Raw genomic sequence first — 22,237 nt, 5'->3', positions numbered from 1 at the left:
CATACGATTGCTGCAGTACAGATAAGCGAATAGCCACCTGTCAGACAGATGGGTCTCACCAGGTCATCAGAGTCTCTCAGTCCAAGACAGAGACTGAAATCATTCCTGCTGCACTGACCGATACATCACACTGCATACATTTACATTTCACATTCACAGCGTTTGTGAGACACTCTTATCCACAGTGACTTACAGAACTGCTTTGTAGTTTCCGTTAGAAACGTTTCCTCATACCTGTATAAATACGTGAGGGTCTGAGAAGACTAAAGAATCTCAACTCATTACTAAAAAGTATCCGTTTCAAGCCCTATTAGAATGAATTTAGTATGCAGTAAAAACAGTACCTACAAACACATGCTACTCCACTAACATAAGTACAGCATAGTAAGGATTCAGAATCCAACGATTAATATGTACGTTTTGACACTTGTACAATACGTCATTATGTTCTGATGAAAATGAATGAATGAATGAACAATGTACGAAAATCTCAAATATAACTGACATTTTTGCTAATTATTACACGTTTCGTTTTTGTTTTTTGTTTTTTTTTGGAGGGCAGAGGTAAAACAGTAGCTGCTTCAGTTGTAAGTCCATCCGGCCAGATTTTTGGACCTGCCATTCATTCTCGAGCACCAGAGGTCAGGTGCTGAGCTTTTTAAAGCATGGTTGGTTTTCAAAAGTGACCATTTCACCACCACATCTCACCAAAACAAGACAAAACAAAAAAAATGTATATTTTTTTTAACCTTACGCCTAGCTGCAATCTCAAGCCGCCATTTATGTTCTTCAACTTAGAGATATTCAAAGGAAACCTAATCAATGCTTTAAAGTTATGCTTACCTCATATTTCTCTGCCAAGCTGTGATACCAGTTGTTTCTCCTCAGTGGTTGCAGATCGTCCGTTTGGCACCGAGTTGAACAAAAAGTGTCAAAAACAACTCACTCCTGGCGTTGTAGACACATGTTTCTGATTGGCGGATGAGTGTGAAGTCAGAGAAAAGAGATGACTTGAAGATCAGGCCTCTAATGAAGGCAGCGTTTCATTTGATGAAGCCTGCTGTAGAAAGATGCATGTGCTCTAAGAAACTGTCAATCCTTTTGTGGTTCAGAGATATGAAAAACAAACTGAGGAAGACTGCTTTATGTACAACACACACACACACACACACACACACACACACACACACAAACCCACAACATGCACTAGCAGCAGTTTCCTGTGAGTCGGTGCAGAGAAACTTCGAAACGTTTATACCATCACTTTTACCAAATGAAAAGAATCCAATCAATAATTATAGTCAAGACAATTTTTTTTTTAATGGATCCAAGTAATGCTTGAGTAATACATTAGAGTTTGAAAATGGTGCAACATGATGGTGTTGCTTCTTTAATTGATGATTTCTTTCAAATCTTTTTTTTTTTTTCTCCAAATTTGGTGCAAAGCTGGGCAACATATTCAGCACATCAACTATTATTATGAAAAACAGCAACAACAAAAACTGCCACCCTTAAATACTGAAATATTTGTGATATGCTTGGTGCTATATTTGGGTCACTGACAAATAGGGATTTTGAAAAGACAAAATCTAAAAAATAAAGCATACATTTGGCAAATTGTTTTTTTTAAATGCAACTATGTGAATTTTGCAATTTCATGCTCATTCATCAGCCATGGTTTTAACATGATCATGTAGTGTGACCAGTGATATATATATCATTATCCTTAACATATTACAAGTACAGTAACATCTGTAGAAAAACACACACGCATTAGTTTTGAATTCCCGTCTCCTATAGCTGCAGTGTATCAGTGATGCATATTTCAGAAACAGAACTCAGAAGTCTTATTCTGAATTTTAATAGGGTTACTACATGACATGATGGATGGTGACACCAAATTATGATGGCAAAAAAAAACAAAACAAAACATCTTAGCCAAAATAAATAATGAATAATTATATAATAAGAGGATGTTTGCTCAATCAGAAAACCAGGACATTCTGCCTACACATCACTCAGGACATTATCCAGTACAAACAGGTAACTGTACTGCAACTCCTACTACACGTACACAAGGACTGTCCTCTCCTCAGCTAAAATAGGAATATACCCAAAGCAATAAACCCAAAATTATTAATCCTATTGCTAGAATTCTTTTTTCCCCCTCACTAATTTCAAGTTTCAAATAATCTTGTTCTCTTATCAAATAACTTTGCTAATTTTATGCATTTATTTTTTTTAGAAAGAAGCAAACGTATCTGCAAATAGATTAGGAATTTAAAGCTTGTAATAATCTTATAATAGGAAATACAAGATACATATGACTATATTCAAGATGTTTCCACTTGATAAGATGTCCTTTTTTTTTTTTTTTTTTTTTTTTTTTTTGGCAGTGTGGTTAAAAAAATCCAATGCAGAAGAAGAAATCTCACTTTTCTCACATTTGGAAAACATCTGATAGAATATTAACATTAAGCCTTCTTTTAAAATGTTTTATTAAAAAAGTGCAATGCGTGTTAGAAACACTTTGTATACGTTACATGAACAGGGGTGTAAAGGCTTATGCAGCCTTCTATCTCTCTCATCTCTGTCTGTTGCTTACGGTCTGTATTTATCAGGTCACGGCAAGATTACATATATTACAGCTTTTTTCTTCACTGCTAGCTTAAGCAATTTTGTACAGTGTTAGGACAAAAATGTTAATGCATGATATATGATAGATAAGGGGCCATATTATGAAAAACCAAATTCACAAAACCAGCCCTTACATAATTTCTAGATGTGGCTTACATAGCCGCGTTATTTAGTCCGTACAATAAAAACAACATATACTCATCACACAAAGATACAAAGTGAGATACGTGCTGACTGCCTCACTGTATGTTCTAGCGCCAACGGAAAATGGACTCAGCATTCTAACATCCCTTATCACAGTGTGCACTCAGTAGTTGCAGAATTTTGGTTAGCAAGTCTATAAATAGCTGTATACCACCTGTGGCCAAACGCAGAAGGAGACAACTGGTTACTGGTCGGAAATTTTCAAATGCACTGCAGTATTATATATATATAAATTTTTTGTTTTTGACATTTTCCACACAAACACAGCAGACCATTTCGAGAAAACACCGAACTGTTTACTAGGAGTGTATTTGTAGGTTTTGGTCTTTTAAGGATTTTTATTTATTTTCATTTATTTATTTATTTTTTTAACTAAAGGAATAAAAAGCTCAAAACAGAAATCACAGAAGCTTTCACTGCACATGAAGTCTTCACTCCTTTACTACTTAAAACTCTTGATTAGGTTTTCGGGCTACACATTTAGAAACTGTATGGTTTTGTTATCTAAGTCAGGAGGACATCTTCAATGTGAAATAGACACTTCAAAGCAACCTCAAACAAGGAATTATTAAGAAAAAATAACAAAGTATAAAGCATATAATAACCTTAGCTGAATAAGTTGTTATACTCGTTTATAAGAAGCCCGTAGCTACTGAATGCTCCGAGTAAAACAATCACATTCACAAGGCCATCAATGAAAATAATCAACCTACTGCCTACGGAAGACGGATAATCAAATAGTGCACAAAATGTAGCATTGCCAAGTTGATAAGGCAAGGAGAAAGTACAGCAGGAAAACCACCAGCTACAGTAGCATTTAAGAAGCTGCAGGAATTCCCCCCCTGTATGTGACAGTTTCCCATATTCTGCCTGTCTGGGCTATGGGGTAGGGTGACAAGGGCAAACAAACAAAAAACACCTAAATCATATGGTGACGAGACTTCTAAAAATTACGTTTGGTGCAAATGCAACACTGATAACCTGCAATCCTCCAACAAGATGATAACCCAAAGCACCAAATGAACAAAGGAATGGCTTCCAAAAAGTAAGCTCAAAGTCTTGGGAAGTCCAGAGCTCATTCCCTGAATGCTGCAAGGAAAATGAAAAAATAAAGGTGACTTACATTTCATATTCAAACAAACGTACTACTATAATAATAATAATAATAATAATAATAATAATAATAATAATAATAATAACAATATTACAAAATATAGCTGACAGGTACAACAAACCTGCAGGTGAATGTGGGATTGGTGAACTTTCTGCAGGAAAGAGCTGGACTGGTCAAGCTTTCAGAGGAAGCAGGTGGACTGGTCTGCCTTTCTTCTGCAAAGGGCTGGACTGATCGAGATTTCTGCCACTGTTGGAGGGATTGGTCAAATATTCTGTGGGGGTAAGCTAGACTGGTCACATTTTCTTCAGGAATATACAGGACTGGCCAAACTTCATGCAAACGTCACTTTCTTTGGGAGCACATGAAGATTGGTCAAACCTTCTGAAAATGTCGTCAGAATTGGTCAAATGTGCTTCTGGAGAGGGTAGGGATTGGCCAAATTTCCTGCCAGAGTGGGGTTGCTGAAAATTTCTGTGGAAAGCAGATGGATGTCAGATTTTCTGATGGAGTGGGCTGCATTATGCAAACACTCTGTGGGAGTTGGTGGAATTGGTCAAACTTTCCGAGAAAGCAGTTGATATTGGTTTAAATTTGTTGCAGAGGTGGTCAAACTTTCTGAAAAAGCAGTCAGGATTTGTCAAACCTGTGAGAACAGGCAGAAATTGGTCCAAACTTCTGAGGAAGTAGGCAGGTTTGATCGAAGTTTCTGAAGGAGCAGTCAGAATTGGTCAAAGTTTCTGTAGGAATGTTTGGGATTGGTCAAACTTATTATGAGAGCAGAATTCCTTAAGGAGCATGATTGGGGGGGAAAAATAATAGTGTTTAGACCACTACACTTCTATGTTTGTCGATGCAGCAGTTAGTGTAGGGTATTTAACAAATTGTACATTGAAAAAGTCAAACATTCGATATTATTTTGTTAGCAAAAAAAAAACGATAACACATTTCTGTATAACCTCTAACTTTATTAATTAGTACAAATCAGTACACTCAGCAGAAGTACAGCGCCCCCTATATGCTTAGAGGACAAAGCCTGATGTCACAAGCTCACTCAAGGCAGTACAATCATAGAGCAACAATGAATACACATCCAAGGATACATTATAGCAACAGTATTTATATTAATAGTAGTAATAATAATATAGCTACAAAATCTAATAGAGGAAGTAATCAGTACAGTTCAAGTAAACTGGAATATCTATTCACTGTACAGGAGGGGTGGAGGAAGTTAAAACCAAACCCCTTTGTCAAATATTTGTTAGCAGGGAGTGTATAGTTTAAATTATTAAATCCACCACAACTATTACGAGATTATAATGAATGACCATGTCTCTCTTTTCCTCTCTCAATAGGCTATAGAGACTAATGTGTTTGTGAAGTTGTTTGTTCTGCCCAGGTCATTCTCTCTAAATGGGTTTACCTAGTAGTCATAATGAGTTTATTGAAAGGCAGCTATGCCAGAAAAACTGTGTTCTGGTCTAAATATATCAATACATCTGTGTTACAGTGCAAAGTTACCCCATGGGTGGTTGAGGTCTACAGTATCTGCAGAAACAGCTGAACAAAACAAATCCCAATATACACGTCCATTAAGTTACATTAAAAAGGGCATGCTTATCAATAGATTTTTGTGAGAATGTACAGAAAAACAAGGTTAACAACTATTCTGCAATCTAGAGACTGATATTTTCACGAAGCACAGAATATTGACAGGAGAACAGAAAACTGTGGTCAAAAGCGAAAAAAAAATACAAGTCAGTGGCGTGCGCCATAACCAAATGGAATGAAGAGATGGACAGAGATGTGAGATGTGGTTTGGTCTTCTCTACAGTACGAAAAAGCAATAGGAAGATGCATCCTTCTCAACAACAAGTGCCTTCTGAACATGAACACTTCTAACAAAGAGACATCAGTCTTCATCATATGCACATATCAGGAACCAATTAAGATTTAAATAAAAAACAAACAAATGCGTACAGATTTATGAATATGAGGGAAAATATGTGAGAGAATGTGGCATAAGGAGACAGAATTAGAGGCAGATTTAGCAGGACACCTCCATGGTTTGTGGTCTGGCTTGGTTCTCGTGACCTGGGCTGGCAGCAGCCCCTTCCTGGGAGTTATTGTGAGAGCGGCTTCGTGCGCCTTCCACGGAGTTCATGCTGGAAGCTGAGTGGGTACGAGAGCGTGCCAAGCGCGTCATGCTGGCAGTGGGCACTGAGAGAGCGAGAGACAGAGAGAGAAAAAAAGAAATATGAACAAAGGTGGTGAAGCTATAAACGAAGGATGACTTTGAAAAAGGCATGTAAATAGTTTAGAATGTACAGAATTGAACTACTGTGACGTGAGGCTGGATCTGGAAAGAGGCACATGTTCAATACTGTGTTTGTGACATTCCATTCGTGATGCAATGGTGGTCCAGTAATAGGGAGAATAATGAGTAACCTCACTGGGATTCTTCACAGGTGAAAGTCCCAGTTCAGCAGCAATCAAGTGCACTTACACACTGCTGAGATTTCAATACAGTACACACTCATTTCTGGCTGTCTTACTTGGCCAAGGTTGGAAGGGCACAAGGCTTAAGTGTTGTTAAACATGTTCTTTATTAACTTTTTTTTTTTTTATTACAATCACTTATTCATCACAAAGCATGTTGCTTAGTAACTACTATGATTCATTCTGATTCAGTACAGTGAAACTAATAGGAAAGGTATGAAATTAAAAAGGAGTGAGGATGTTTGGACCTGCCAGTGGGTCTAATGAGTTTACATAGAAATGAAAGCCAAACGGAGCAAGGTGGTCAAACTCTTCCAAGTCCGCAAATGTGCCTTGTGTCTTCCCGCCCATGGCCATAAAACCAGCATGTCAAGTTTTAGCCACTGCTAATTCGTCATTATTCTCATATGAAAGAAGGGAAATCCCTGGGTTACAACCGAGTTCCAATTCATTTTTACTGTGGCTGAAAAAATGAATATTCGGAAATTGCATGTAGAAATGCAGGGATTCCATGTAGAGATGCAGCATGCAAAAGAGCTCAGGTTAATGTTTACAACAAAAAAAAGTAGCATCTGAGAGCAGAAAGAAAAAAAAAAAGAAGAAGAAAAAAAAAAAAAAAAGAAGAGGAAAACCTTTGATAACCTGTCCCCAGGGTGCTCACACAGACACCCTCTCGACATGAAGAAAAACAGCATATTGGAGTAATGACCACATAATCATGCTACTAACACCATGATGCAGAGACACTGAGAAACACAGAACTGAATGTCAGGGGACTGGCTGAATGGCAAGAGCTGAGAGAGCGAGAGAGAGAGAGAGAGAGGGAGAGGGAGGGAGAGAGAGAGAGAGAGGGAGAGGGAGAGGGAGAGAGAGAGAGAGAGAGAGAGAGAGAGAGAGAGAGAGAGAGAGAGAGAGAGAGAGAGAGATGCTGAACAGACAAATAAGGGGACAAGACACTGGAAGTGCAGCCTAAAGTGGTGTCTAAACTCCTGGTACCTGCTTCGCTGTTCAGATGGCTGAGGAGCACATGGGGGACTGTTCACGTTTGACGGAGGGGTCAAAGAGGAAGAGGAGAGAGGAAGAGAGACGAGGAAAACAAAGATGTTACTACTAAGACCTTTTCTTTTTTTAAAGACTGAAGAGAAAGTAAAGACAGATTAACAGGAGGATCATGGGAGAAAGCGATAGAACCTTCTCTGTCTATGGAGAAACCAACTCTGCCAGAAGAGGCTATATTTCTACTCTTTATACACAAAAGACCCAGTATCAATCATACCTTACTTTATGCCAAGCCTAACTCTCACTTAACCAGAGCATTAACTGCAGAAATGTTTACATCGTTATCTCGATTGCAGTAAATCAAACACTGAGCAGAACTCACAGACGAAATATGGATGGAATAAATGGAAGGTTACATAATACATTTTAGACTTTAAGTACTTAGGCCTTGGTTTTTCCACACTTGTAACAAATCAAATTTACTACTAAGTAATTGTAATGTAAATTTATCTGCTTTTGGTCTCTTGCTTTCTTCATACAAGACACAGCATCTGCTAATACACCAGAAGACCGACCTCTGACATGACAAGTTTTATTAAATGTTGTACCTAGAGCAGCAATTACCAATTATTTTGTTATTCAAACAACCTGCAGAATACTGTCTCGAATATTCTAATATTCCATAAGAATACAAAAACTCAACATTCTATTCATTGGTTTTTATGATTTAATGAAAGAAAACCAGCAGCAGCATACAAATCGTGAAAGGCTCACCTGTGGGATGATAACCCCATTGCATTTAACATAAAAAATAATAGTAATAATAATAAAAGATTAAAACCTACTTAATTGACTTGTTCAATCAACAACTTGTTAAAAGCAGACTGTATATGTTCTTCCAGAATCTTTAAGATGTGTCTACTGGCATTCAAGCCCTAGAATGTACTAGGATGAAATAGGCTGGACAAGGCCAAAATAAATTAATAATAATAATAAAATAATAATAATAATAAAAAAACCTACCCACACCAAAAGATAAAAAGCCAAACCCAAACAAATCTGCTCAAATGGCAGACCGACACAGATGACAAAAAAAAATTACAATAAAATTACAGATGATTGCAAAGTCAAATTCCTAACATCAGTTTGTAGTTTTTTTACTGCCATTTTTATGTAATGTAATTAATATCCCTTTCAACCTTTTAGAACTAAAGCCTTTTAAACAAAAATGCTTGACCTGAACAATACCTAACACAAAAGAACATTTTCTGTTTTGAAATGACAGTTAGTCTAACCCAAACCCGGTGGTTGTGGTTAAAACAAGACTCCTACAATAGAACCTAACCTGAAGGAAAAGAAATGTCTAATTCTCATCAACAACTACCTCTGAACACAGGTTTACTAGAGAGCCCATTCACTGTACCAAGGCCACAATAAAGACCTAATCTTACAACTACCCAAATAATACTGTTCTTTTTGTGCAAGAAACCTTACCAACAACCTCACCATGCAAATAAATGGTATTGTATTTGGACCTCCATCTGATTTGTTCAAAAATTGGAACTTGCCAAATATTCATTGACTATGCATGGCTAAATAAAGGAGAGTTAGGTTCTTTTCCACACGAGCAGCAAACAAAACAAAAAAAGGCCCCACAAAGCCCACTTAGCAACAATACAATACAACAATACTATAAGTGTGTATTCTTAAATTCTGAGGGAGATCTGGTTTATGCGTTCATATACTGAGAGGTGATATGGAGTGAGGCCAGGACTGAAGGTCAGGAGACCTTTAGATGACTAATCATGTCACAATGAATAAGCAACATTTGGAAGGTAACTGTGTCGTACAGCACCTGAGGTTTGTCATATGCATCACACAGTCGATCATCCTCTCGGTAATGAAAAACGGAATTAAAAATGACTCAAAAACTGACATCTAGGGTCAGCTAATTACTGAATTTTAAGCTCACAGTCCTCAAATGTTCATGACAAAATTAGTTTCGGTTTCCACTAAGAGTAAATGCCTGCAAAAAAATAGCCAAAGACACATATTCTTTCCACAAACGTATGTGTCAAATGTGTCTATGATAATTCCTTCCCATAAAATTTCACCTAAAACATATGAATGGCCAGTCTTGAATTCTGAGAGGTGGAGCTACAGTCCCCTCCGAAACTATTTGAACGGCAAAGCCAATTGATTTTTTTATTTTGTTTTTGCTGTAAACTGGAGACATTTGGGTTTGAAATTAAAAGATGAATATGAGAAGAGAGTTTATAATTTCAGCTTTTGTTTCCTGGTATTTATATGTAGATGTGTTAAACGACACAGAAAATAGCACAGTTTGTATCATACCACTCAATTTGTGGGTGATCAAAAATATTGGAACGCAACTGACCGGTGTCACGTTGTGTCCTGTTACATAGATTTTTTTTAAAACAATAAAGCAATAAATAGAGAGCATCTACTCTTGATTTTAGCCTTCAGTTGCAGTGATGACTGCATTTGGTGTTATAAAAAGGATAAGCCAACATGAAGATCAGAGAGATGTCTATGGGAGAAAAGCAAGCCATTTTGAATCTGAGAAAAGAGAAAATCAATCAAGCCAGATTGGAATTCGCAAAGAAATGCAAAACGCAAAGAGATGAGCCACAAATTCACAACTTCTGGAAACAAGTTAACCTCTACCAAAGTGATGGAAAGGCCAAAGTGTGGTGAAAGAAAGGACCTGCTCATGATCCAAAACATACAAGCTTCTCTGTGAAACATGGTTGGGCTTGTGCTTGGCACTGCATAGCTGCTTCTGGAACAGGCTCAGTAATCTTTATTGATGATGTAACTCACGATGGTAGCAGCAGACTGAATTCAGGAGGTTACAGGAACATTTTGTCTGACAATTTACAGAGAAATGCATCCAAATTAATCAGGAGGAACTTTATCATGATGCAAGACAACTTCCAACTCAACAAAAGGACTTTATCAGTGGGAAAAAGTGGAAGGTTTTAGACTGGCCAAGTCAATCACCAGACCGTAACTCAGGTGAGCAGCATTTCACCTCCTGAAGAGGAGACTGACAAGAACCCCCCCCTCAAAAAAAAAATAAATAAAAAAAATAAAACCGAAAGAGGATATATTAAAAGCTTGGAAAAGTATCACAAAAGAAGAAACCAATGTCTATGAGTCACAGGCTTGATACAGTTATTGCGTGCAAGGGATAAGCAACCAAATAGTGTAAACAGAATAAATATTAAGTGTTATTTAATTCAATTTACTTTAAGACTTATCTGTTCCTATACTTTTGCTCGCTTAAACATTGGGTGGTCTTATACCAAATGTTATATATTTTATGTTGTTGAGATCTAAATACCAGGAAATAAAAGTTGAAATCCTAAACTCTTCTCCATTTCCATATTTTCATCTCAAACCCAAATGCCTTTAGTGTATAGCGCAAACAAATGAACTGTTCACACATGGGCACATACACTAAACACTTTTATAGATAGATAGATAGATAGATAGATAGATAGATAGATAGATAGATACTTTATTGATCCCAAGGGGAAATTCAAGGTCCCAGTAGCTCAAGACATCACACACAATACGACGTACAATAAAGTATAAGCAAGATACTAAAAAAATAACTAATAAAAAACAGTCAAATATACCAAATCAAGGATCCACAGACTGGGAAATAGAGGTAGGGGTTGTACATGTGGGCTAATATAGTCCATAAACAGTGTAAACAGTGTAAACAGTAAAACAGTCACACAGTGAGCCAGTACACAACATTGTTGTAAGAGGTCATGGAAGTGTATGAGAATGTATGAAACGGTGAAGAGGCAGATAGGCTATACAGAGAAGTCTATCTCACCTCTTCCTTTAAGTGAAGCATTGAAGAGTTGTATGGCCCTAGGGACAAAAGACTTCCTCAGCCTGTCAGTTGTGCATGGCAGTGAGCGTAGCCTCCAACTGATCAAGCTCTTTCGCTTTATGATAGTGTTATGGAGTGAATGACAGTCATTGTCCAAGATATTAATCAATTTGCTCAGGGTCCTTTTGTCTGACACTGAAGTGATACACTCCAGTTCCGCTCCCACAACAGAGCCAGCTTTCCTTACCAGCCTGTCCAGTCGTCCAGCATCCTTCTTCTTAATGCTTCCTCCCCAGCATACCACAGCATAGAAGAGGACGCTGGCAACAACAGACTGGTAGAACATCCAGAGGGGCTTGCTGCAGACATTGAAGGACCGCATCCTCCTCAGCAAGTACAGCCTGCTCTGCCCTTTCTTGTAGAGTGCTTCAGTATTGAATGACCAGTCCAATTTATTGTCCAAATGCATTCCCAGATACCTGTAAGTGTTTACCACCTCCACCTTTACCCCCTCAATGATGACTGGCAGCAGAGCAGGCTTAGACTTCCGGGAATCTATCACCATCTCCTTGGTCTTAGCAGTGTTGAGTTGTAGGTGGTTGAGTTTGCACCATTGCACAAAGTCCTCCACCAGGCTCCTGTACTCCTCCTCCTGCCCATCCCTGATATGCCCCACAATTGCAGTATCGTCCGAGAACTTCTGCATGTGGCATGACTGTGTGTTGTAGCAAAAGTCAGACGTGTACAGGGTGAACAGGACAGGAGAGAGCACTGTTCCCTGTGGAGCTCCGGTGCTACTGATCACAGTGTCAGAGAGGCAGTTCTTCAGTCTGACGAACTGTGGCCACTCTGTCAGATAGTCTGCAATCCAGGATACTAGGTGAGCATCCACACCTATCTGCAGGAGCTAGAATGCACTATACTCACTTTGCTCTCAAAATAGCCTCAATTCTTTGTGGCATGAATTCCACAAGATGTTGGGAAATTTCCTTTAAGATTCTGGTTGAAATGACTGCATCATGCAATTCCTGCAGGTATTATTGGTGTACTTTCATGCTACGAATCTCCCGTTCAACCACATCTGCAAGGTGTTCTATTGGATTCGGATCCGGTGACTGGGAAGGCCACTGAAGAACACTGAACTCATTAGGATGGTAAAGCCATTAGAAGATGGTAAATTGTGTCCATCAAGGGATGCACATGGTTAGCAACACTACCCAAATAGGCTGTGGCCTTCAAGAGATGATTGATTGGTATTAACAGGTCCAAAGTGTGCCAGGAAACCATTCCCCACACCATTACACCACCTCCACCAGCCTGGACTGTTGACACAAGGCAGGTTGGGTCCAAGAACTTTGTTCTTGTCACAAAATTTTGACCCTGCCATCTGTGTACCCTCAGCAGAAATAGAGATTCATCAGGCCAGGTCTATGTTTTTCAAGTCTTCAACTGTCCAGTTTTGCTGAGTCTTTACCCACTGCCGCCTCACCTTCCTGTTGTTGACTGAAAGAAGTGGAACCCAATGTGGTCTTCTGCTGTTGTAGTACATCCGCCTCAAGGTCTGTTATGTTGTGCATTCTGAGAAGCTTTACTGCACACCACAATGGTGCAGAGTGGTTATCTGAGTTACTGTAACCTTTTGGTCAGCTCAAACCAGTCTGGCCATTCTCGGGTGACCTTTCTCATCAATAAGGAGTTTCCATGAGCAGAATTTTTTTTTCCCTTTATTACACCATTCACCAGCAAGCAAACCCATTCTGATGGTTGATGTGAACATTACCCTAAGCTGCTGGTCCATATCTGCATGATTTTATGCACTGCTGCCACATGATAGGCTGATTAGATAATTGCATGAATGAGTATGTGTGTATATATTGGTGTATAATATATAATATTCTCTCAAAGACCTTTATTACTAACAAAGAGTCTGAAAACAAAGCCTTGTATTAAATGTGTCTGCATCTCAATTCATTCACGCCAGTCCATCGCAAGTTACCATGCACGCACAAGTGCGCACACACACACACACCTGCATCAAAAAGTTAGGGAAAGAGCAGAGGGGCAGGGGAGCAGTCCACGCAGGTCATGCAACACAGCATTCTAGCAGAGTAAAGCTGCTTTACTTACACCCTGGAGCTCGCATCACTGCAAAGCCACACAGGAAACAAAGTCACATTTTGAGAATGGCACTAGGAAAGCTAGTCGGGCTCGGTCCTAAATTTAACTCCGAGATGAGTATTGTAACTTGTAGCTTGAGTTACACCAATTCAGGGAAATCAGCACTATGAACTTGGAGGAAAAGGAGGTGTGGCTGAAAAGATTTAATTTTGTACTATAGTAATGCCCTCTATGTTTTGGAGTTGTTGTGGGTTTACTTAAGAGACTGGAGAACTATCTTATGCGCCCCTGTAATACTGTAATTTCCTTTACTCTGTCTGTCTAAGAATGTATTGCTCATAAATATTAGTATTACAGTTAGTGAGATATATTTAGCACCACAATCGTACAATCAAACAAGCCAGCAAACATGTGCTTGCGTGTTCATGCCTGTGTGTGTGTGTGCGCGTGCATGTTTGGTGGTGTAGTGTTGTGTGGGTGGAAAAGGGGTTGCTGATATGACGTTTTCCACATGAAACTTTCTGACAGTGAATTTTTCAAAAGACACGATGTTTAAAGTGACAAAATGCACATCAGAGACATTTCAGACACAAAGATACAGCTTAGGTCAGACTAAAACATGGGAAAGGAATACAACTGTGAGATGTTAAAGACTGGATGTCTACGGAAGGAATTGATTGAAAAGAGAGAAAAGTGAGAGATATACTTACTGTAACCCATACCCTGGACAAAGTACTTGAAGGCCTCAGCAAGTTTACCAGGCTGGAAAAAAATGTGCAATGTTATACAAATATATTACTGTATTACAAATGTCCTGTGTGTATATACACAAGTTGGAAACTTTGGTAACTATCAAACTGATTCTCTACAATTGCTTGTTCCTTTTACTCAAGCTTACTTGTACAACTTGGGGCAGCCCGCCACAATCTGCCATCTGAAATAATAAGAAAATATATTAGTTTAACTGAAGAATCACAAAATCAAAATGCAAAACTATATTTCCTAAAATAAGCCTGCTAAAGGAAGCATTGTGCCAGGGTTGTGTTGTCTTGTCTTGCCTTCAGAAGGGTGGTCTTTGTAGGGTTTAACCTCGAGTTGCACTCAACCTGAACAAAGAAACGCGTTCATTACAGTCAGATCAGTGAAAGAGATAGACAGACATAGAACAAAGTGACAGCTTCTAAATAACCAACATGTTCTAGCCTAAAATAACCCACCCAACACATTTGAATTAAGCCATGACTTACTGAGAGTCATTGCAAATGATTTCTTTAGATAAGCCATAACCATCATTACATTTGACTTTAGCATATGTGTGGTGGCCTGGGGAAAACCCCTCACATGGTGAACTTCTACACTATGTAGTTCTGAAAACTACACACTTTCCTGAACTGAAATTTGTTTCTCTTTTGCAGGCATCTGAACCATAAGTAAAGTTATAGCAAATCAGGTTACTCCCCAAAAGTGAAAAATAATTGTGAAAAAGATTCGTGATTCTTGCATTACAGTTTCTCTTCACTGGAACTAAAGGGAACAAACATGTTCCAGCATGACAATGTCCCTGTGTACAAAGCAAGGACCATTAAGACATGGTTTGCCTAGGATGGCGACTGCGAACCAGGCCGTCTCACTTGACATCAGCGCCTGACCGCACTAATGCACTTGTGGCTGAATGGGCACAAAATCTAGTGTAAAGCCTTCCTAGGAGAATGGAGGCTGTTATAACAGCAAAGGAGGGGGACCAACTCCGTATTAATGCCCATGATTCTGGAATGGAATGGTCAATGGTCAGGTGTTCACATACTTTTGAATGTATAACACAAACACATTTCTAAGGCAAACTGTCAGTATGTTAAACTGGATCTTTAGTCATTGTAATCTTTGCAGACTGAAAGCCTAGGCAAGAATAATATAAAATATATGTATTTCCAATTTCGTCAAATATAATTTGGTTAAGTTGAGGTGTCAGTACGTTATAGACAGAAAAATCAAATTTTGTTCAAAAACATGTTTTTTTTGGGCAGAATTTACAGTGACTTCTGATTGGCTTCCCCAGACTGCCACACATATACAGTACACATTAACCACATATGCACTGTTTAATTTATGTCAATCACATTAACTAAATTGCTGATTATTTACTGGAGCATTATAAATAATTAGATGTTTCTGTTTGTTGTTTTAACACTGAATATTGAAATCTATCACTCACAACGGCCTCCACAGCTGGAGACGTATCACCCACAACAAGCAATGCAGGACACCTGAAAAGAAAAGCGGGAAAATTCACACATATTTTAAACAAGCATTTGATATTGCAATTATTCGGGAATCTATATAACAAAACACACAAACAAAAATTATTTGCCTTGTGCACTCCTGTATATTGCGACCTTCTGCAAAAAAAACTCCAAAACAAAACAATATCATGATAATGAGTACACACTTACTTCAGAGTGTTGACAGTTTCCTCGTTAAGGCCTACGATGGGCCTCTCAATCTCTAGATCTCGGCGGCTATGAGGAGAAAAAGAAAGCTCAGTACTGATGCACTCATAACTCATGTTTGTCTGGTCAGAATGGGATCTGAGGGGAGGATGGTCCTTGTGGATCTGTGCAGTACCTGTTGTAGGAGTTGCAGAACAATGCCAGGTTGTCCTGGTTCATATCCTGAGCGATGTGTAGACGGTACGTCTGAATGATCTCCTGGTTTTCCGTCAGCTCATCCTAATGATTGAACGAACATCCTGTCATTCTTTTCGCTCTCTAGTTCTTGTTCAAATCATAACCATTATTAAATTCCTAATTATGTACAAAAATATGAAATTGAATAACCAACGAAATTATAATATTTAGAATCCATATCATATGATAATCTTATTTTGCTTATATTTCTTTGTATGCTAACCTCACCAGACTTTAACGCACGTTATGTTAAAAGTCTTCTTTTTTTTTTTTTTGCTACAGTCACAAGGACGGATATGCCTCTTCAGGCTATGAAGGCAATGCATTGTGTATTAAGACTTACTGTGCTGAAATGATGTGCCATCACTATGTCCACCAGGTTGCTGGTCCATCCTGACAACTAAAACATGGACATACAGAGAGAAACACACACCTCAATGGTTTGCTTCATCATGCCGAAGCACACCCACTCTACTGACCAAAAGTTACTTATTTGTAAAAAGGTTTTGATTTGTAATTGGCCACGTAGAAACACGTTACTAAACCTTTTTTAAAAAAAAAAATTACATACAGGTTTAGCGCACTTTCCCATATACCCGTTTAATTAATTTCTTAGAATATAAGGTGCTCTGATCCACTCTGATCTGCCCAGCAGCCAGTACTAAAGCACCGGGCTTATTTCACTCCTTGAATAATTAAAGTTCTAACATCCTTTATTATGCATCAACTGTGCCCTAAAACAGATTATTTTATGTTTATGACATGTTCTGCAGACCGCACACATTTGTGGCAACCAAATTTCACTTATGAAAGCAATCTGAAAAAAGGCATACTTTTATATTCTACATGTTGTTTACCTTTGAGGCGGCCCAGTCCATCCATCCTTTTGCACAGGGGTCCACATTAATAAGAACCAGTCCCTCTACTAGAGTAGGCTGATTCAGCTAGAAGAGAAGAAAGAGAAAGAGGAATTGGAAAATAAAGCTACTGTCTGATTTGATACTATATCCCTACCTTGGCTTATGAACGTACTGTAAAAACAGAAGTGGAAAAATATTTGAAGACAAAGTATACACTGATGAACCTTTGGATACCTATAATGCATTCTCAGTAAATGGGCTGGAAAGGAAGTGGTGTAATGTGAGAAAGGTGTCTTTTGTGAGATGGCTTTGACTTCCAGGTATCACATTTCAACCTAAACAACCCACTCATATGACTTACTCGGATGCAAACATCTTCACCTTGTTCTCATCAGTGCAACTGAGCAGCTCACACTTTTGGTTTTAAACACGAACTTAAGCTCAATGACGATCAGACACATGACCTACATCAAAGCAAGATCAGTTGCTCAGGATGCAAGTGGTTCAGTTATGAAACCCATAATGGATGCACACTATGGTGCATGGAAAAAGAGAGAGAAAGAGAGAAAGAGGACGCTTCACATTGCTCTGCTTTATTCAGACTGTTGTCAACACCTCCACGTGTGAATATGGGATGACTATAATTAGCCACCATTAACACGCCTTTGCACCGAGTCTTTCCCCTGATGCACATTCATACCTCACCCTGAAAATGTCGGGTAATTCTACTTTCACAAAAAGAAAAAGGTGTAATTGCACTTTCATCAATATATAAACACGCTAAAGAAGCATACGGAAAAGAATGTCACATTAATACAAGTCTAATAAAAAGCCCTATTGTTAATAGTCTGGAGTCGGGATTAAAATTCTGGTAAAAAGAGCTCACTAGAGGCTGTGCGCAGGGCTCTGAGCTGTTAATCTGAGCAAATCCTCTTCAATTTCATACAGATTAATTATGTTCTGCTGGAAAGATGAGACTTGGGGAGGTGTAAGTGACTGAGTGACTCTGTGATACCTGATATGTGTGTGCCTTCTATGTTTCTGAAGCTGTGTGTAAGCTATGTGAGAGGGAACAATAGTGTCAGTATGATTATGCTTGAATAACTGATTCCAGTGTGACTGTCTGGAAGTCTTCAAACTGAGATTTGCCCAAACAGTGATGGAGGGTTTAAAGATTTAGCACTTATTGCTGACCGTAGACCCTAAAAATCAATCTGTTATTATGATGCACTTTATACATTTTGACTATGATAACTAATGGTACTCTAAAGACCCAAAGTTTATTAAATAACATAACTGATACCTTTTATTAAGTAACAGAGTTCACTTACTGCCAGTCTGGTCAGAATGTAGGCTCCAGCGCCAACACCGATGCCAATCACACTATTGATCCTACAGATGGTTTAATATAGAGAAATCCATTCCAATCAAACAGTCAAGAGAAGGGAAAAAATATACGAAAGAATATAAATGATAATAAGTAATCATAATTAATTTCCTGGTGTTTTCATGATGTAATGCACTATGGGCAATTCAGAGGCCACGAGACTCACTTTAGGTGGGTCAGGACTGAGGGCAGCATCTCAGCTAGCTGATCCATCGTTGGGTACTGAAACCTGAGAGAGAGAGAGAGAGAGAGAGAGAGAGAGAGAGAGAGAGAGAGAGAGAGAGAGAGAGAGAGAGAGAGAGAGAGAGAGAGAAAATGAATCGTATGACTCATAGATGACTCACACTTACATAAGATGGAAGATGCTAACTAAACGACGATGCACAGTTATTGCAACATATGGTATGGGTAAAACAAAAAATAAAACAGCTGAACAATAGCAAAAGAAGCACTCTATCATGAAATAATAAAAAAAAAAGTTCAGCATCATCAGCTGAAGTCATCAGTCTGCAACAGGTATTTAGCATTACAGCGTTGCATTTCTATTACTTGTATGTGTGGTGGCTGTCAGTGAAAAAGGATCTGCTCCAAATATTCAATTCGGTATTGGAGGGTGTCCGTTCGAACACATACTGTAATGCAGGACAATTAGTACTGTGTCTTATTGTACATTTATTCACAATCCCCCATTGTATAAGTAACACTGACGGATCAGCATTTCAGCCTACTGATATGATGAGATGTATGAGCCACTGTGTTCACCATGTTATTAACATTTATACCACCGAGCTGTTGAATTCTCAAATTTGATTGGTCAAAAGGTGCTGATTAATGTTCTATAACTACAGCAAGAATCACAGGACTATATTAAGGTACTTGCTATAATACCTTATTATTTCTAGGGACCCATGACGGACGCTTCACATATGCAGACTTGAATAGGTGTTGATATGGTGAGGTTTTATATGAGGAGACGTTTATTTTCAGAACATTTTCAGAAGGAGTCCCCAGCATGAATGGCTTGTAACAATCAGAGGTAAAAACGGTAACTAAGTTATCTTAGACGGGAATGTCTTCAGGATGGAGAGCTTTGCTTTTTCTCTGTAACGTGGCAAGATGCATTTTTTTGGTCTTAATACCTTCAAGAGATCAGAATCTGGTAAGAAAATAATTGTTTATAGCTGTTATAAGCAATAACAGGAACTACATTTTGCTTTGTGGAAGTGTAACAATGTGTAACTATCAATGGACAAAACATGAGGTGGCTGTAGCTCAGATGGTAGAGCGGGTTGTCCACTAATCATAGGGTTGGAGGTTCGATTCCCGGCCTGCATGACTCCACGTGTCGAAGTGTCCCCGGGCAAGACACTGAACCCCAAGTTGCTACCGATGGCAAGTTAGCGCCTTGCATGGCAGCTCTGCTACCGTTGGTGTGTGAGTGTGTGTGTGAATGTAACAGTGTAAAGACACAGTGTAAAGCACTTTGGATAAAAGCGCTTTGGATAAAAGTGCTATATAAGTGCGCCATTTACATACAATGTGTCGTTATAAACAGATTGTTAGCTCATTGTTACTGGAAAGTAATCAACTTTAGGTTGATAATGGGATAACAGCATGTGACTTTTTAAAAAAAAAATTTTTTATTCTTTACAGACCTAAGGTAAGGTACCAGAAAGTTATTTTAGGTGTTATTTATTTATTTATCTGATAAACATAAACCTCATTTCTTTTAATTTAACTGCACAGCAGCATGCTAATTTTTACTTGTGTTCTGTTATATGTAACCCTTGGATACCATGCCTGACAAGTTTGGACACATACTTGCAGTCTTATTAGAACAGATGCTTTGAAATAAAGATTCAAAGCATACGATCTGCCTCAAGTCTACTCCTTACAACAGCCTTGTGGTAAATAAGCATCATCGCGATTGCCAGTGATACACTGCCAAGAAGAACGGTGTTTTTATTTGCAAGTGTGATATTTCAACACTGTGCGTGATGTCACTTCATGTAGCAGGTGGCTTTAGTGTTTGTATTTATGTGTTAAAGAAAACATAAATGAGCATTACAATGTAGGTTAATTTAACCCAATCTGAAATGATCATTAAAGTGTGTTGACTGACTTTCGCAGCAACAATATAGAACTAGGTCATAAATCAGATTAAGGCAGATTATCAAATTTCACAAATAAATTTGAGTACACCTGGTGTTTGCCAATAGTATGATTACTTCATTACATTTAAAGTTCCGATATGTTATATAGCAGCCAAAGTGTATACATCCAACTGTGAAATTTATACACCTCAATGTAAAAGGCATTTTTTTAACCTAGGAAAATAGAAAAAATGCTTTTATTTATATTTTTGAGCACGAAATGCTGTAGAATTGGGCCTAATTTGAGGCAGGAACTGGCATTGTGTGAGTAGAGGTTTTAGGGTAAGCTGACAATTTTTAAATTGAATTGGTTTGAGGAATTCGCCAAAGACAAATGTTTGGATTTCTTGCTTTTCCACACCATAACTTCATTTGGATGGAACTACTTCAGATGTCACTAGAAGCATGGTTTTGTATTACACACTTACACATAAAATGAAAGGTCACCTGACAATAGTGTGAAAACATGGTTAGAAAATCCATGTGGTGCAATGGGAAAGCTTTTGCCCTATCTTCAGGAGTTGGTGGGGAAAGTTTGTATCCTGACAATGCCGCAGCCATCCATGTCCAAGAACCAAGAGAGCAAAAGTGGCATGGAGGCACAGGGAGTAAAAAGATGGCATACTCTCTCCCTTGTCAATCGCAGCGGCACTAGCAAATCGGGCTTGTGGATTCAGGAAAGGTTAGACAGCGCTCCGAGTGTGTTACGCTGCCCTATGATGCAGAATGAGCAGCAGTTGGAAAAGATACTGTGACTGGCATCACATGCCTCGGAGATAGCTGTTGTATGACGGGACCGAATTGTGGAGAAAATGAGGAAAATAGAAAAACGTATCCTTGTTCATATCAGTTACTGCAGTATCAATATCATTTAACCATTTCGTAAACACTGTAAACACAGCCCATGGTAAGGAAGAATAGTCCTTCTTACCCAGTGGGGAAAGGTGCTGCATTCTCCTGCTGGCCTGGAGCATCCACATGCGCCACGGCAAAATGCTGCGTGATCTCCTGCATGTCCTCAAAGTTAAAAAGAGTGTTGAAGCATGACTTATCTGCAATATAAACGAGAACAAACAAGAATGACCATCAGTATCCAGTATAAAAAAAAATAAAGTGCTTCAGAATATGACACTAACCTCTAAACATACTAAACATTTCACATCCTACCCTCTCTAGTGTGTGTATGAGCATGAATTATTGTGATTAAATCTTAATACAAGTATTTGCTCATGAACTATTTTGCTAATCAACAGCCGTATTTAATACCTTTTTAATTAATAGTTTATTATTAAATTACACATGATCCCAATCAAACAGAGAGCACTCTGAAATTTCTCTAGCATTCTTTAATTTGGCTAATGATTCATCCATGCTGGGTGGGGTTTCTACAGTGGGTCTCATCATTATCATTACCCATCATTATCAAAGTCATTATTTTTATAATTGAGTTTTTATAGTTCTTCATCTGTGTGACTGGTCACTTGAATTGAATGGGTTTAATCCAAACTGCAACTCAAAAACAAGTAGGTCTAAGTTAAAGTAGTTCAAATTAGACCTAATGTGTTCTGCCAGTGGAAAGTTAATGAAAACAAAGCTCCATGTCTCTAAATATTATTATACATATTTAAATTATAAGCAAATATGTATTGAGGGGATCTGTGGAGTTGATTTTACAGTTAAAAGGGGTCCCTGGGTTCAAAAGGTTCGGGTC

The 22,237-nt window shown here is 38.4% G+C and overlaps 2 protein-coding genes across 9 annotated transcripts in view; both read right to left on the bottom strand.

Moving 5' to 3' along the window:
• sla2b (Src like adaptor 2b) overlaps window positions 1–1,148 on the bottom strand; it is a 7,145-nt gene extending 5,997 nt beyond the window's left edge. The window contains exon 1 of one of the 2 annotated variants that reach the window (XM_017488120.3): window positions 844–1,148. The gene's annotated coding sequence lies outside the window, so the exon portion shown is untranslated. The remainder of the gene's footprint in view (window positions 1–843) is intronic. The other variant, XM_017488121.3, reaches the window with a different exon arrangement.
• A 3,754-nt stretch (window positions 1,149–4,902) lies between these two features.
• The window catches only part of ndrg3b (ndrg family member 3b), a 69,594-nt gene continuing 52,259 nt past the window's right edge, over window positions 4,903–22,237 (bottom strand). For 3 of the 7 annotated variants that reach the window (XM_047160370.2, XM_047160371.2, XM_047160374.2), the window contains 14 exons: window positions 21,458–21,578; window positions 18,540–18,602; window positions 18,318–18,378; window positions 16,984–17,070; window positions 16,470–16,526; window positions 16,065–16,168; window positions 15,893–15,958; window positions 15,655–15,706; window positions 14,501–14,548; window positions 14,341–14,376; window positions 14,153–14,204; window positions 13,452–13,469; window positions 7,451–7,489; window positions 4,903–6,175 (listed from right to left, as the gene is read on the bottom strand). In XM_047160370.2, the coding sequence (XP_047016326.1) occupies window positions 6,003–6,175; window positions 7,451–7,489; window positions 13,452–13,469; window positions 14,153–14,204; window positions 14,341–14,376; window positions 14,501–14,548; window positions 15,655–15,706; window positions 15,893–15,958; window positions 16,065–16,168; window positions 16,470–16,526; window positions 16,984–17,070; window positions 18,318–18,378; window positions 18,540–18,602; window positions 21,458–21,578 (977 nt within the window). In that variant the 3' untranslated portion in view covers window positions 4,903–6,002. The remainder of the gene's footprint in view (window positions 6,176–7,450; window positions 7,490–13,451; window positions 13,470–14,152; window positions 14,205–14,340; window positions 14,377–14,500; window positions 14,549–15,654; window positions 15,707–15,892; window positions 15,959–16,064; window positions 16,169–16,469; window positions 16,527–16,983; window positions 17,071–18,317; window positions 18,379–18,539; window positions 18,603–21,457; window positions 21,579–22,237) is intronic. The other 4 variants (XM_017487327.3, XM_017487332.3, XM_047160372.2 and 1 more) reach the window with 3 other exon arrangements.

Source organism: Ictalurus punctatus, chromosome 15 (genome assembly GCF_001660625.3).
Source record: "Ictalurus punctatus breed USDA103 chromosome 15, Coco_2.0, whole genome shotgun sequence".
In the NCBI taxonomy this organism is placed as follows: Eukaryota; Metazoa; Chordata; class Actinopteri; order Siluriformes; family Ictaluridae; genus Ictalurus; species Ictalurus punctatus.
This window is presented reverse-complemented; position numbering and strand designations above follow the sequence as displayed.